The 14,384-nt window shown below is 43.0% G+C and overlaps 1 protein-coding gene across 1 annotated transcript in view; it reads left to right on the plus strand.

Moving 5' to 3' along the window:
* Positions 1-14,384, plus strand: part of AHCTF1 (AT-hook containing transcription factor 1) — a 553,711-nt gene that overhangs the window by 379,925 nt on the left and 159,402 nt on the right. The window contains 1 exon segment of the mRNA XM_030195951.1: positions 1,896-2,003. Coding sequence (XP_030051811.1) covers positions 1,896-2,003 — 108 coding nt within the window.

Here is a 14,384-nt window from a genome sequence, read left to right on the forward strand (position 1 = left end):
TCAATCTGCTTGCAAATTCTCAGTCAGGCTTCTGTGCAGGACACAGCACTGCTCACTCTAGTTACAAAGCTAAGGCAGGAACTTGCTACCGGCAAGAACGTACTAGTCCTCCAATTTGATATGTCAAGTGCATTTGATATGGTCAATCACAATATTCTTTTACGTCTGCTGGACAAATTGGGAGTAGGAGGCAGTGTACTCCAGTGGTTGAGGAGTTTTCTCACACTTCGAACGTACAAAGTAAAAGTGAATTCGCAATTCTCATCGGCATGGAGTGCAGGCTGTGGTGTGCCTCAGGCAGTGGCGTAGCAAGGGCAAGGGCGGTGGGGACGGTCCGCCCCGGGTGTCAGCGGGTGGGGGGGTGCTCTGCTCCTGCTGCTCCCACCCTGTCCTGCCTTAAAAAAAAATTTTTTCGAAGCGCCGGAGTGGCAGGCAGCACCTCGCGTCTGCCCTACTAGTAAAAAATCTCAACGTCGTCGTTGGGTCTTCCCACATTGAGTCCCGCCCTCCTCTGAGGTAATTTCCTATTACTGTGAGGGTGGGCAGGACTCAATGTAGGAAGGCCCGACGACAACGTCGAGGAGATTTTTACTAGCAGGGCAGATACCAGGCGCTGCCTGCCACTCCGGCGCTTCGAAAAATATTTTTTAAAGGCAGGACAGGGTGGGAGCAGGAGAACGGAGCTGGTAGGTGGGTCGGGTGGGAGGGTGGACTCAGATGGGAGAAGGGGATTAGGGAGGGTGGGGGAGCTCAGAGGGGTGCTCAAAGGGGAGAAGGGGAATTGGGGAGGGTGGGGAAGCCCAGATGGGTGCCAGAGGGGAGAAGGGGATTGGGGAGGGTGGGGACAGACCCTGGATGGAAGGGGGAGCGTGAGGGAGGGCAGACCCTAGATGGATGGGAGAGGGAGGGCAGACGGATTGAAGGGGCAGAGAGAAAGGGCAGATGGTGGGTGGAAGGGGGAGAGAGAAAGAGGGCAAACTGGGGCAATACTGACTGTCGCCAGCTCAATTTAAATCCTGATATTTACTGCTGGGTTATGTTCAGGCACTGGCACTGAATATACAGTGCTGACTAGACTGCTTCTTATTTCCGGGACTTATGCGAGTCCCAGCTAAATAGGAGCTGGAATGCACTATCCTTTCCTCCCCCCCCCTCCCCCCCCCCCCCCAAAAAAAAAAACAAGGTCCGCTCAGTAGCTCCCCTCCCCTCGGGCCTACCTTTTCAGTCATTAGTGGTGAAGTGACCTTTGGGGCAGAAGCAATGTCCACTCACTCCTCCCCAGGCTTGCTCTGTCATCAAAATGGCTGCCACGACCACTAACTGCAGTCTTGCAATAGCACTGTGAGACTGCTTCTAACTGTCATGGCAGCCATTTTGACAATGGAGCCAGGCCTGGGCAGGAGCGAATGGGCATCATTCCTGCCCTGAAGACCACTTCACCACCAATGGCTGCACCAGTAGGCCTGAGAGGGCCACTAGTGATGGGGGGGTGGGAGGGCCACTATTGGGAGCCTTGTTTGGGGAGGCTACCGGGGATGGATTTGGTGGGGAGGGGGAGAGCACAGGCAGCTTTGGGCCAGTACCCAGAGGTTATACAGCTGTTGGATGATATTAGATGCCGACACCCACATGGCTCAGTGGGCATAGTATGCCCACTAAGCTATGCAGGTACCAGTACTGAATATTGCCAGCACCCTCAACAGTCATCTCCTCCATGATTCTGTGATTGTCTTGCCCCAGAATGGCCGGTTAGTGCTGCTGAATACCAGTAGATAGCTGGCCCCAAGCAATTTAGGTAGGCAGCAACGCTTACAAAGCTTTTGAATATCGATCTGTTAATTGTTATAATCAGTCAATGTTAAAAACATTTTTTACTGTTCTTTTTGCCTGTATAGCGTTAATATTGAAGAGCAATCTCCTAGAACAATGTCTTTCCCAGATCTGGAATTACCAGATGTGTTTGTTGGAACCCCCATCACTAAATCATCACACAGAATCTCCAGGTATGTGTTGAATTTAAACTAAGTTAAACCATTGTATATAATGTCCTGAATTTAAACTGTTGTATATAATGTTGATAATAAATTGATGAGATTAGTTTTTGCTGAAATGAGAAGCAAAGTCCAGCAACAACTGAAAATAACTCATCACACAAATGTTTAAAAACAAATATAACTAACATCACAGTCTAATAGTAGCCTGATGGAGCAAAAGCCACACAAATTCCAACTAGTCCAGTAAGCTTTGTGGTCAAAGTGATATTTTGGCACTCCTGTCTGTTTCAAGGCAACATAATCCAATTATCAGCTACCTGGACACACAGTGTGGCTCAAACAGAAACCACGAGGTAGCTGAAAATCTCACGAAAAATGTACAAAATGTCAAATGAGCAGGAAGGAGAAGACGATTCGACAAACAAAGGAACTGAAGGAGGAACAGTACTTCTATTCAAATGTTATGATTCTATAAATGACTCAACATGGCTCCATGTTTTGGCACAGGGTACCTGCCTCAGGAGTCTACAATATAAAATGTAAAATTTTTAAAAGTAAAACATCACTACAGAGAGTGAATGAACAACCATAGTAAAACTAAATATCACAAACATACATATTCAAAGTACGCAAATCATATTTAAAAAAAATATTTAAAACAAATTGAAACTGTAAAACTTACAAAATATGCATGTGCGATACATAATATAAAAAATATATCAGTATAAATTTCAATATAAAAAATATCAATATAAAAATGACCAGTGACAATGACAAATAATGTATAATAACATATGGATCGTATATTGACCTATGTAATGTAAATCTAAATTAATTTGATCCATGATATGCAGATGGCCATTGAATGTGCAATAGGAAGGTAACGCTAAGTTATAGAATGGTCAGGAGGTGACTAGATATAAGACAATGGAACAGTTGATATGATTGCAAAAAAACAAATGGACCTTACAAATATCTCAAGCAGTGCTTGCAGAGGATTTCTGCTCCCTTTTACAGGCCCACATAGTTGAGCCCATACCACCAGAGGACAAAGTGAAGGGATTCTGCAAAGTACTTTGTTGTGCCCAACAAGATGGGGGATTTTGTCTGGATATATATCTGGATAGAGAAAAGTTCAGTATGGTTTCCATGGGTTCCTTGCTTCCCATGATTCAGGCAAATTATTGTCTATGTTCTCTTGGTTTAAAAGATGTTTACACCTATATACAAATACATCCCAGTCACAGGAGGTATCTTAGATTTTGAGTGGGAGTGCGCATATTTCTCTACTTGGACAATTGGCTGATCAAGAGCATATCATGGGACAGCTCAATGATCAATGTAGAGAACCATTTGGGTGTTGAAGCTACTAGAGTTCGTCATAAACTACCCAAAGTCCCACCTCCTACCCGTTCAGCAATTGAAGTTCATTGGAGCCCTGCTAGAAATGGCTCAAATATGGGCCTTCCTTCCAGAAGCCAGGGCCGAAGCATTGATCACCATCGCACTGCAGATTTTGCCAGAGTCAGAAGGTCACAGCTCAGCAGATGTAGAAGTTGTTGGGCCACATGGCTTCCATGGAGTATCTAACACCCATGGCACATCTCCATTTGATAGAGGCTCACTTGACCCTAGCTTCTTAGTGGTGTCAAACCACAGGGAACTTAGCAGATGTCATTTCTGACAGTCCTCTACAGGAATCACTCTTGTGGTAGACAGTTCGGCCTAATCTGGTCATGGGACTTCCCTTCCAAAATTCTCCTCTACACAAGATACTAACGACAGATGCATCCACCCAGTGCTGGGAAGCTCATGTAGACAGGCTTCACACCCAGAGTCACTGGTCAACTCAGGAGAGTCAGCTGCACATCAGTCTCCTAGAGCTGAGGGCCATTTGGAACACTAAAGGCTTTCGGAGATAAGCTGCTGAACAAAATTATTCTCATTCAAACAGGTTGCGATGTACTTTGTCAACCTGTAGGGAGGCACGGGTTTTTACCTCTTGTGTCATGAGGCAGTCAGGGTATGAATCTGGGCATGAGGATCAGAGCCACATACTTAGCAGGAAAAGACACCCTGGCAGATAAGACTGAGCAGGGTGATACAGCCGCACGTGTGGTCTCTAAACTTGAGTGTTTCTTGACAGGTATTCCAAGAATGGGGATCTCTTTGCCACTGACTTCAACAATAAAGTCCCTCAGTTCTGTTCCAGGCTGTGATCACATGGCAGGCTAGCATCAGATTCCTTCCTCCTTCACTGGGGTCAGGCCGCCTGTATGGATATCCTCTGATACCTCTTGTGAGGAAGCTTTGCTGAACCTCAAGCAGGATTGGGGAATCATGATCCTCATCTCGCCCTAGTGACCAAGACACATAGGGTTCCCTCTGCTTCTGCAGTGTTTTCCTACACTCACAATGAAGGGTCTCTTTTGCATCCCAGCCTCCAATCCCTAACCCTCATGGTTTGGATGTTAAGAGCGTAGAACCTAGCATCCCTCAGCTGCATGAAGGTATCCACCGCATCCTGCTTGCTTCCAGAAAAGATTCCACTAAGAGGTCAAACGATGTCAAATGGAAACGGTTTGCCATCTAGTGTGAGGGCAAAGCCTTAGATTCTTTTTCCTGCCCTACATTAAAACTACTTTAGTACGTTATACACTTTTGAGTCTGTTCTCAAAACCAATTGGTGCTTATCACCATCTGGAAGGTAAGCCTTTCTCTGTTCTGCCTCTAGTTCGATTCATGAAAGGTTTGCTTCTAACAAAACCCCCAATCAAACCTCCCACTGTCATGGGACCTCAATGTCATTTTCACCTAGCTGATGAAAGCCGCTAGACACTTGTCACCTGAAGTTCTTGACCTAGTGGCTGTAACTTCAGCACACAAGGTTAGCCAGCTTCAGACCCTAGTAGTTGATCCACCTTACACAAAGTTTCATCATAACAGAGTAGTTCAGTTCCTTTCTAAGGGATATCGGAGTTCCACCTTAATCAGTCGATTGTTCTGACAACATTTTCCCCAAAATATCGTGCCCATCCTGGTGCACCGCACATCTTGGACTGCAAGCAAGCCTTACTCTTCTATCTGGAGCGGACTAAAGACCATAGACAGTCCACCCAGCTTTTTCTTTCTTTTGACCCAAGCAGGATGGGGCAGCCATTGGTAAATGCACTCTATCCAACTATCTAGCTGATTGCATCTCCTTTATCTGTGCCCTGGCTGGGCTGACTCCTGAGGGTCATGTCATGGCTTTTTCCTAAGGACAGCTGGACACATATTGCCACACTCTCCTTTCTCCCCTAAATGTTGTATTCCCTAAGCTTTTTTATTATACTGCACATGCAATACGGTGCACAGCAGAAATTAGTAGAATGCTGGGTAGCGTCTTGTGCCAGGCTCCATCAGATGCCATCACCCATATTTAGCAATATGTGTTCTGCTATCCTCGGAGAACACTAGCTACAGGTGAGTAACTTCACTATCTCTAAGGAACTACCCAAAATATTTTACTAAAAAAAGTTGCCCCGAAAAAAGCAAAACATCTTAAAAGTTTTTGTTTTGTTTTTTAACCTTAAGAACCAACAGGGAAAACTCCTAGTCTAAAACACCAGATAGACTTCTAGTTAAACATCCTAAAAAAGCATGTGCAATTTCCAGTTTCAAAAAAAATGTAGTAATAACATACAGAAAAATGAAAGGAAGAAAAAAGAAAGAGAGAAATCACATCTTTGAACCCTTATGGGGCCCAGATGGTGCCAACCTCAAACTTAAATCTAGTGTCTTCATGAAGAAAAAATGCGAGAGAGAAAAGATAGCATTAAACTAAAAATAAGAATATACCTCTTTCTAAAGGCTATATTATACCAGTCTTAGAAAAACAACTGAAGTGAATCTATAAATGAGAATTAAAGCATCCATCATAGCAAACGAAATAAGAAACACCTTTAAAACCCCCTCTGTAGGGACCAAGTGATGCCAGCCTCAAACATAAATCAAATGCCCACCAAAAATGAAAGTTGTAAAAGATAACCTTAAATTGAATTGTAGCCTATTGTGAAGACCACATAGGCCAGATTCTGTAAATTGCGCTCAAAATTTGGAGTAGGAAAAAATCGATACTAAGCACTATTCTGTAAAGGGCACATGCCCTTTGTAGAATAGCACTTAAACATGGATTTAATGCCAAACTTGGGACGCCAGACTTAGCCTGCTGAAACTCGGTGTGAATATTGGTGCCCAAGTTAGGTGAACTGATCCAGTATTCTATAACTATGTGTGCATATTTTTTGAATGCCCCTGAAATGCCCATGCTTCTCCCATGGCCACATCCGCTGTCAAGTTAGGTGCACTACCTTATAGCGTGCAGCCAGATGTGTACGCAAATATTGAGGACCAATTAACATCAATAATTGGTTGTTAGTACCCAATTATTGTCATTGAGCTTTTTAAACAATTAATTTGCGTGCATATCTTGGGCACGCAAATCTAGGCACCATTTATAGAATCCAGCCCTATGTGATCATCTCTTGGAAAATGTGACTAAAGTCTCAGATCCAAAATGTTAGAGTGGCCAATTTTTCATGTCATGGGTCCATAGGCAGTCTGAAAAAGTTATATGCTTGAACTTCTGTAACTTTATTTTTTCACATAAAAGGATGGGGTTTGGACTGTTGTATTACAGATTGTTTGCTCTAACAAAATTCACTAAAACCTTTGTTTCTGATGACTTTAGTCACCGTTTCCCAGAGATAGTCCCACACCATACCAGTCTTAGAGAACATAAAAGAATTGAATATATATAAAGCATCCATCATACTCCCCAAAAAAGAGTGGAATTCAGAAAGCTTAAGAGAGCCAAAACCTCATGGCAAAAGCATAAAACATGTATAGATACACTAAAGTAAAACAAAACTCAAAAAGAATTACCAAACACTACCAGATCAATAAAAACATAAATAATAGCTAAACCAGCATTAAAAAAACTATTTCTCTCCAACAAAGACATTCCTGGACAAATCTGTATTGAAAACTTCAAAGTTAAAACAGCAGGTGATCATTGACAGAGCAGCCCAATTGGTGTCACACAACTGAAAATAATAAAAGAGTTAAAAATTTAAGCAAAAAACTGCCCGTTGGTTTATTAATCTTAGACTCTGATGTTAGTTACATATGTGTGTTAGCATTTATTTAATAAGAAAAATTGTATGATCAGTATTTGCTATCCTGGTATTCCTCTGCTTTGTTTCTTTTGAAATTAGTTTTTGCCATATTATTTCTTCTACTTTACAGATCTGTGATGTAATGGAAAGGTTTCATCAATGCAAGGGTTCTCAACCCAGTCATCGGGACTCACCTAGCCAGTTAGGTTTTCAGGATACCCACAATAAATATGCATACAGTAGAGGTAATGTATGCAAATTTATTTCATATTCATTGTGGGTATCCTGAAAACCTTCTGAAAACCTGATTGGCTAGGTGTGTCCCAAAGACTAGGTTGAGAACCTATGCATCAGTGTTTATCTACTGGCAGAGGGTAAATGTGACGGTTTAACATCTTTTGTCCGAGGACAAGCAGGCTGAATAATCCTCACAAGTGGGTCGGCGATCCGCGCCAGCCCGGGAACCGGCATTCCAAATAGCAAAAACTTTGCTAGAGCCTTCTAAGCGCAATTGCCCATGCGCAGAGTGCCTTCCTGCCCGTCACGCGTCCGCAATCCTCAGTTATTTTTCCCCATGTGGAGCGGCAGTTCTTATTTAGCTCCACTTTTTCACCTGGGAAAGCCTTCAGTTCGGTTATTTGGCTTTTCGCCTTTTTCTTTTTTATTGCTTTGTTTAAAAAAAAAAAAAGTTCCTTTTACTTTTATTTTTTGGACCCACGTAAATTTTCCTTTATTTTTAGTTGCAGCTGCCCGTAGGCCTGCTCGGCTGGTTTTTTCCCCCTTTTTTTGTTCTTTGTCAGCACAATCGCATTTTTTGATTTAGCTAGGGCAGTCTTCCCTTCCATGTCATCGAACATTCCCAGTGGCTTCAAACGCTGTACTCGGTGCAGCCGAACCATCTCAGGCACAGATATCCATTCCTGGTGTATACAGTTCCTTGGACCTGACCATCGCCCAGCTCGTTGTGCCCTTTGTCTTCGTATGAAGAAAAGGACTCAACTGGCTCGAGAAGCCCAACGAGAGAAACGTTTTGGGGCTCAATCCGATCCTTCGTCAGTAGTGCAGAATGAATCCTATTCTCAAAAGTAAAATGGTATCAACTGCCTGCATAAGAATGCCCACCATATTGCACCATGGATTAAAACCATGCTAATGACTTCAAAATTTAAATATAATACAAACGAAATTAGCCTTACATATACACAAATATATATAGTTTTCAGCAATCACCTAAGATTTACCCAGAATAACGCTGTTTGAAGCAGATTAGTCAATATACTAAAAAGGTATTCACTGTTCAAACGTCATCCTAGTCATTTCTGAAATTCTTAACAAATATTCCTTATATGTTAGTCTATTATTTATATTTAATAAAAAGATATAGCTTACTATCTCATCCTTACCATTCTGAAAGACATTGAGAAAATAAATAATTGGACCAAACAGCTCGTGCACTAACCTGCCTTTTAACAGCCTAATCCTGCATCATCTATGCCCTTATTTGCTCTTATTGGCAAATATCCTTGTGAAGAAGTTGCTCCCACTATGAGTAAGGCTTTACCTTTGGTTCAGAAGTTGGGCCGGCAGTCTGGTAAGAGCCTCATCGTCACTGCACCCTTCTCTCCCTAGGGCTCTGATTCAGCCCTGTTCCTGGCGGATACGCAAGCAGCGCCTTTCGGAGGGTGTCTCCTGAGTGTTGCTTGCTTCCAGGAAAGACTCCAGAAAAACGTGTTATTCTTTCAAATGGAGGAGGTTTGTCGTCTGGTGTGACAGCAAGGCCTTGATCCCTTTTCTTGTCCTACAAGGACCCTGCTTGAATGCCTTCTACGCTTGTCAGAGTCTGGTCTCAAGACCAACTCCATAAGAGTTCACCTTAGTGCAATTAGGGCTTATCAACGTGTAGAGGGTAAGCCTATCTCTGGAGTGCCTTTAGTTGTTCGATTCATGAGAGGTTTGCTTTTGTCAAAGCCCCCAGTCAAACCTCCACCAGTGTCATGGGATCTCAACGTCGTTCTCACCCAGGTGAAGAAAGCTCCTTTTGAGCCACTGAATTCCTGCCATCTGAAGTACTTGACCTGGAAGGTCATTTTCTTGGTGGCTGTTACTTCAGCTCGTAGAGTCAGTGAAGCCCTGGTAGTGCATGCACCTTATATCAAGTTTCATCATAACAGAGTAGTCCTCCGCATCCACCCTAAGTTCTTGCCGAAGGTGGTGTCAGAGTTCCATCTGAACCAGTCAGTTATCTTGCCAACATTTTTTCCCCGTCCACACACCCGCCCTGGTGAGGACAAGTTGCACACCTTGGACTGTAAGAGAGCATTGGCCTTTTACGTGGAGTGGACAAAGCCTTATAAACAGTCCGCCCAGTTGTTTGTTTCTTTTGACCCTAACAGGAGGGGAGTCGCCATCGGAAAACGCACAATCTCTAATTGGCTAGCAGATTGCATTTTCTTCACTTATGCCCAAGCTGGGCTGACTCTGGAGGGCCATGTCACGGCTCATAATGTTAGAGCCATGGCTGTCGGTGGCTCACTTAGTCAGCCTTCATTGAAGCGATTTGCAAGGCTGCAACGTGGTCATCAGTCCACACATTCACATCTCACTACTGCCTTCAGCAGGATACCCAACGTGACAGTCGATTTGGGCAGACGGTGCTGCAGAATCTGTTAGGGGTTTAGAATCCAACGCCACCCTCCTAGGCCCATTTATGTTCTGTTTCAGGCTGCACTCTCACTTAGTTGTGTTTCTTTTCAGGTCAATCTATGTTATGTCCTTGCCGTTGCGAGGCCCAATTGACCTATGTTCATTGTTTTGAGTGAGCCTGGGGCCTAAGGATACCACAATTGTGAGAGCAAACAGCCTGCTTGTCCTCGGAGAAAGTGCAGATACATACCTGTAGCAGGTATTCTCCGAGGACAGCAGTCTGATTATTCTCACAAACCCTCCCTCCTCCCCTTTAGAGTTGTTCTATTCTTTGTTTTGCTTTTTATTAAACTGAGAGGGCACGCTCGTGCTGCAGGTGGGAAGCCGTTCGCGCATGCGCAGTTCGTTCTGCCCGCACGCCGTAGAGTTCTAAAAGTTTTTGTTTTTTCTTATGGATTTGCCGGTCTCCTGGGCCATCGCGGACCACGACCCCAATTGTGAGAACAATCAGCCTGCTGTCCTCGGAGAATACCTGCTACAGGTATTTATCTACACTTTATAGTCCTATCCCATTAATGAGATTCATTGATGATGGCAACAATGTTTAGGTTCATTTCTGCCATTAGAGCCTGTGAATCTGGCATTTTGTTGCCTACTGCGAGCACTTTTGATTTCCAGGTGGGTTTTTTTTTTCTTGTCTACACACAGTTTAGTCTTGCACCTGCTTCCTTTGTCTAGACTTTAGCTCACTTGATAGCCTTGTGAGAACCTCACATTTGTATGGATGCTGCATCTTCAGTTAAAATGATGGCTAATTCATCTGGAGATAGAGGTTTATTTTTTCCTGACAGTCTTTGGATCATTGAGTTCTGAGAGACTAAATTACAGGTTAACTTGATGTAATGACAAAAGCATATATAGTTATACCAGGTGATTATGCAAGTTGAAGATTGACCCCAGATAATGAAAACAGCAGATTTCCAGTTCCCCCTCACCACTTACCAAAAGTATGAAGATAGAAGCTGCAGCAAAGAGGAAATCCCCACAGGAATAGTCGGCGAGGGCTGTGAACATTCATTGTCTCAAAAGCCACTTGCTGATTCCCACTACTGGACCTAGGTCTCAGTAGAAGCCTAGAAGGAGAGGGAAAAGCCCTGTTTCTGTGACTCCTTATGGTGATGATGTGACCCCAATCCATAGTTTGGAAACCACTTTGATTTGACCGTGCGGCATTCATTGTAGATCTAGATTTGACATTTTGTACGCAAAAAGATATGCATTTGTTGCCACCAGAAGACTAGACATTACATCAACACAAGTGAGTGCAGCCAGATTTCTAGGAGTAAATTTTATATTCAAAACTACAGCATTTGTGGAAATACCAACTGAATTTGGGTGAAGTTATGCCACACTTGTGTTCTGACAACAAATCAAAAGAAATGATCGTGGCCTAGTGGTTAGGGTGGCGGACTTTGGTTCTGGAGAACTGAGGAACTGAGTTTGATTCCCACTTCAGGCACAGGCAGCTCCTTGTGACTCTGGGCAAGTCACTTAACCCTCCATTGCCCCATGTAAGCCGCATTGAGCCTGCCATGAGTGGGAAAGCGCGGGGTACAAATGAAACAAAACAAATTGCACTCCCAGAAATGTGACTGATAGTTATCTTGCTGGAGAAAAGACTTAAGCCTTAAAACACACTCCAATTGGTTTTTATTTCTGATTCTATTCAATTTAAAATTAAATATGAACCTTTTCTTGTGAGTGTTCTCATAGAAAACTTCAGCAACACTCAACAGATATTTTTTTAGGAGGAAAAGCCTCAACAGACTGCACACCATTGAAAGACTTTAGTGTATAGGAGTGCTCAATGTCATCATTGGCATAAAAAGATTCCTGGTGTAAATGTAATTTTAATAATACAAGAGATTTGTGTAAAACCACACTTAGTGCTGGTGACTCTGTCAGCAATTATTCCACGGCCGAAAATGGATAAAGTTTCGATGGTCTGCATCAGGGTGTGTGGAGCGTAATGTTGAAAAAAAAATAAGAATACACAGAATCAAGGTATTATGTATCTTAGTTGTGTCCTCTGAATCGTACTTGCGTACCAAAAGTCCGTCCTCTCGGCTGTTCATTCTAACTCCTCACAATCTCAAAACGACCCCTGTTTATAGAGACTGATGTCAGATGCTGAATATTCAATCACCAAATAACAGTTCACACAAAGTGTTTTCAATGTGATTACTTCACTTGATAAAAGTGACACCACGCGATCAGTTGAGCCCGAAAGGTTCAATTGTATTAAGTTTGAAAATCCACTTTTCTTCCAACTGGAGCCATAGACGTCGTCTCTCTTCACCCCTTGTTGGCAGGTGTACTAATACCACACATCAAAGGGTTTCAAATGAATGCTTCAGTTCTACACAGTGTACTGCTAAAGTTGAAGTAACTTTCTTAGTATGAATTATACTCTTATGTTCATTAAGTCTGACAGATAGTTTGCAAGAATTTTGTCCTATATATAATTTCTGACAGTGACATTGAATACAATATACAACATTAGTCAGTAGAACAAGATGTGAATGAAGAGAGGTAAAATCATGATCCTGCTCAAAGATCGATGTGTAGTTGTCACTGAGAGTATTACTGCTATACTTAGAATTTCTTTTAAATTTCTTCCCCTGGGTATATTGGATGATTGAATGTTCAGCGACCAACGTCAGCCTATATAAATGGGCCATTTTGAGATTGTGAAGAGTTAGAATGGATATAACAAAAGAGAGGGAACGAAGTACAAACTAAAGTCCAAACAAAAAAAACAGCACCACGGGCCTTTAAAAATGGAACACAGTTCTTTAATGAATGAGCCTGTACCCGTTTGGATACAGAAAGTGAAAGTGCCTTGGTGCTTTGTAGCTTTTACTATATGAGACGTGGGGTAAGGAATAATATATTGTAGAGGAATATATTCGAGTTATTCCCCAAGTTTTCCGCGTCATCACTGTGACCCCTGACGCAGGTGCTAGTGTCGGGTCTTTTTGTCAAGGCTCATTCATTAAAGAACTGTGTTCCATTTTTAAAGGCCCGTGGTGCTGTTTTTTTTGGTTGAAGAGTTAGAATGAACAGCCGAGAGAACGGAGTTTTGGTATGTGAGTATGATTCAGAGGGCACAGCTAGGATATATAATACCTTGATTCTATGTATTTTTTTTTCAGCATTAAGCTCTGTGCACCCTGATGCAGATCATCAAAACTTCGGCCATTGTCGGCCATGGGATAATTGCTGACAGAGTCAACGGCACTTTAAGTTAAGTGTGGCTTTACACAAAAAATTTGTAGTATTAAAATTATTTTTACATCAGGAGTTTTTTATGCCAATAATGACATTAAGCACTCTTATACACTAAAGGTCTTTCGATGGTGTGGAGTTTGAGGCTTTTTCCTCCCCCAAAATTATTTCTATTTGTTGTGTTGCTGAAGGTTTCTTTGAGTGTACTCAGAAGGAAAGGGTTCATATTTAATTTGTCTATATTAATTGTTTGAATTACTACTACTACTATTTGACATTTCTAAAGCGCTATTAGGGTTACGCAGCGCTGTACAATATAACATAGAAGGACAGTCCCTGCTCGAAGAGCTTACAATCTAATGGACAAATGTACAGACAATCAAGTAGTGGCAGTCAAATTGGGGCAGTCTAAGGTTAGGTGCCGAAGGCAACATTGAAGAGGTGGGCTTTGAGCAAGGATTTGAAGGTGGGTAGGGAGGGGGCTTGGCATAGGGCCACAGGAAGTTGATTCCACGCATAGGGTGAGGCGAGGCAGAATGGGCGGAGCCTGGAGTTGGCGGTGGTGGAGAAGGGTACTGAGAGGAGGGATTTGTCCTGTGAGGGGAGATGAGGGTGGAGAGATAATGAGGGGCTGCAGACTGAGTGCATTTGTAGGTGAGAAGGAGAAGCTTGAACTGAATGCGGTATCTGATTGGAAGCCAGTGAAACGACCTGAGGAGGGGGGTAATATGAGTGTATCAGTTCAGGCGGAATATAAGACGAGCAGCAGAGTTCTGAATGGATTGAAGTGGGGATAGATGGCTAAGTGGGAGGCCAATGAGGAGAAGGTTGCAGTAGTCAAGGCGAGAGGTAATGAGGGCGTGGATGAGAGTTCGGGTGGTGTGTTCAGAGAGGAAAGGGCGAATTTTGCTGATGTTAAAGAGGAAGAAGCGACAGGTCTTGGCTGTCTGCTGGATATGTGCAGAGAATGAGTGGGAGGAGTCAAAGATGACTCCAAGGTTGCGGGCAGATGAGACGGGGAGGATGAAGTTGTTATCAACTGAGATCGAGAGAAGAGGAGAGGTGTGCTTTGGTGGAAAGACTATAAGCTCGGTCTTGGACATGTTCAGTTTCAGGTGGCGGTTGGACATCCATGCAGCAATGTCGGACAAGCAGGCCGATACCTATTCCTAATATATTTAAGTATTTGAGTAGTCTATTCAATTTCATTTATTGGTTTAAAAAAATGAATGCAATTGAATAAACACCAATTGAAATGTGTTTTACGGCTTCTGAGGTCTATTCCTCCAGCAAGATAATA

The sequence above is a fragment of the Microcaecilia unicolor genome, chromosome 3 (assembly GCF_901765095.1).
Source record: "Microcaecilia unicolor chromosome 3, aMicUni1.1, whole genome shotgun sequence".
NCBI classification, from domain to species: Eukaryota; Metazoa; Chordata; class Amphibia; order Gymnophiona; family Siphonopidae; genus Microcaecilia; species Microcaecilia unicolor.